This window comes from Amyelois transitella, chromosome 25 (genome assembly GCF_032362555.1).
Source record: "Amyelois transitella isolate CPQ chromosome 25, ilAmyTran1.1, whole genome shotgun sequence".
Classification (NCBI taxonomy): domain Eukaryota; kingdom Metazoa; phylum Arthropoda; class Insecta; order Lepidoptera; family Pyralidae; genus Amyelois; species Amyelois transitella.
In genome coordinates this window covers 70,597-73,307 of record NC_083528.1, presented here as the reverse complement: position 1 = coordinate 73,307, position 2,711 = coordinate 70,597, and the positions used below count along the sequence as shown (strand labels likewise).

The following is a 2,711-nucleotide window of genomic DNA, read 5'->3' as shown; positions in this document are numbered from 1 at the left end:
CAGGTGTGGCGGGGAGCGGCGCGCGGGGCGGAGCGCGATGGAGCCTCCGCCGGCGAGCGCGGGCGGCGGTCAGTCTCGGCCCGAGTGCGGCACCAGGCACGTGCGTCAGCGAGGAAAATGTCCGCGAACGGGTCGGCGGCGACCGAGCCGCGACTGTGTCACGTGCGGAAAACCCCAGACTTCGACGGCTATGGGTTCAATTTGCACGCGGAAAAGGGTAAACCCGGACAATATATCGGCAAGGTCGACGAAGGATCACCTGCGGAAGCGGCGGGCCTGCGCCGCGGGGACCGCATCCTCGAAGTAAACGGCCACAGCATCGCCGGCGAGACGCACAAACAAGTCGTGTCGCGAATCAAAGAGCGCCCTGAAGATGCGGAGCTGTTGGTGGTGGCGCTGGCGCCGGGAGAGGTGATGCCGGACTTGGACGTGCCCGCGGCGGCGCACGCGCAGCCCGACCGGTCGCCGCTGCCGACCCGCGACAGCCCGCCGCCCGCCGAACCACCGCGACTCAACCTCCAGATGACGGCGGCGGAGATGCGCGCGCATCTCGCCGCTAAAAAGAAGATCGACCCTAAAAAAGTGCCCATGGACCTTAAGTCCAAGTTTGACATCGTCAAGAAACTCTGAGAGTTTGCTGCCGCGTGTGAATAGTACCTGTGAGTGTAGCGGTCGCGTGCCGTTGTTGTTGTTCAAAGATGTGCATCTGTGTATAATGGGCGGACTGGCCCGGATGGTGTTATTATCGGCTGCCGTGAAGGCTGTGCGCCCCCGCATCCCCCGCCCCTCGCCGCGGCACACGAGCGTTGTTGCCAACTCTCGCGCCACGACACCGATCGGTTCTCACACGATTTATCGCATAAGTACACAAAATGGAACAATGACATCGATAGCGCAGGCGCGGGTGCGACCGAGCGCGACGTGCCGTGTGGCTCGTGTGAGTCGCCTCTAATGTAATTTGATTAGAATGACATAAGTCGTCCACGTGTAATTGACAATTCTGCGAAGCAACAAATTTTTTGATTTACATCTTCTGCACATAGCTTTTTTGTCAAATAGTGTTCCTGTGACGCTCTAAAACTTCTATTTCTTACTCAAAAAACTATGTTTAAATTAACTAATGTTTGACAGCTGTCATTCTTATCACCTAAATTGGACGGACCGTGTCGGCGTTCAGTAAGCAATGCGCGGCCATTTTATTGTTTAAAAATTATGCCTCTTTTATGATTGCCATTGAGAACTGTACATACCTAGGTACCTTACTATTGAGTTTATTGAATAGTATGTATATTTATTGTATGTAAAATGCAATTGTTTGAGTTTTAATTAATTGTGATTATCTAAATGTGTAGTTTAGAGTAACATTTTTTAAGTGCAATTTTGTTGGATTTGAATTAAATATGATGTATGTAACTACAGCGAGTTGTGATTTGTCTAAGCCGGTTCCAGCTCGTACACCCACAAACGTACCCGTACACACACACACACACACAGTCACACACACACATGACAGGATGCTCCGCGCCCTTCACCGTAAACGAGTTTTACACTCGTATTAAAATAAGAAATAGCTGGAGCTTTGAAATGTTATGTCAAATCTGTGCCCTGCGCCGGCGCAAGCTTCAAAACGCATTCTTCGTAGAACTATGTTTATGATGCGGTTTACAAAACTTATACTTACCATGAAGTGAAACGTGGCTGAATGTTGAGGTCAGTATTTGTCTTCATACTTCAGGTATTTAGTAACTTGTGAGTAAGCATGTGAATATTCTTACCATGTCTCAAATAAATGTATAAGTACTTACTTAAAAAAGGCAAAATAAGTTTTATAGTTAAACATACTTATGTTGAACTATAAAACTTATTTTTTTTTAAATCATTCATAGAAACAAGTAGGTAGATAATTGGCAAAATCCTAGTCTAACTGATATTAATCTTGAATAAATCTGAACAGTAGCCATGATTCATGTTATCAGCGTCACGTCGATCTTGACGTCATGATAAGAGATACGTCAACTACATAAATGATTTTTATTTCATTAACTTCATTGTTAAAACTTAGCTAAATTTCACAACATGTTATTACATTTTTAATCCCTTAAGAGGTAAGGGATACTTGAAAAGACTGAAGGGCCACTTTCAGCTGTATCCATCGTCTATAACTAGAATATACTAGAAACTGTTGGCTCTGTCTACCCCGCAAGGGATATAGATGTGATTATATGTATGTATGTATGCATAACTAGAATCGTAAGTATATCGGCCTTCCCCTTTTAACAATCCCTCCATTATAATCTCCCATCAGACCTGAAAAGGAACAAACCTAATAATCAATACTTTTTAAACTCGAAACTGTTAAACGTTCCATTTTAGGTAAAATTTGATAAGCACAAAAGTGATAGTATCGATTAATTCAAAACAATTAATATTTTCTCGTTTTTAGTTTTGAAAGAACCCTTTTTTATTGATGTCGTTAAACAGAACACAATCTTAGTAAGGATTGGTTTCTGTTGATCTCCTTGGATCCTACTTTTCATCATCAAAGGTTAGAAATAAAAGCATCAGTCTTCTTGCCAAGCAATCACATCATCGAAATTTCATGCGACTGCGATGAGAAACTTACAAATATAGTTTCACAAAAGGAAATGTGGATTTCCGACCAAGGTTTCGGTCTTTTTTGCACAAATTACATACAGACAAACAAACGGACG

The 2,711-nt window shown here is 44.3% G+C and overlaps 1 protein-coding gene across 1 annotated transcript; it reads left to right on the top strand.

Annotated features, from left to right (window-relative positions):
- The first annotated feature begins 57 nt into the window (after positions 1-57).
- LOC106139463 (Na(+)/H(+) exchange regulatory cofactor NHE-RF2) lies at positions 58-1,416 on the top strand. The gene has a single exon (XM_060951622.1). The coding sequence runs from the start codon at positions 118-120 to the stop codon at positions 628-630; it is 513 nt and encodes a 170-aa protein (XP_060807605.1). The 5' UTR covers positions 58-117; the 3' UTR covers positions 631-1,416.
- Positions 1,417-2,711: the final 1,295 nt, after the last annotated feature.

What these genes read in the sequence shown, in the direction of transcription:
- LOC106139463 (XM_060951622.1), top strand. Translation starts at nt 118, where the DNA reads ATGTCCGCGAACGGGTCGGCGGCGACCGAGCCGCGACTGTGTCACGTG.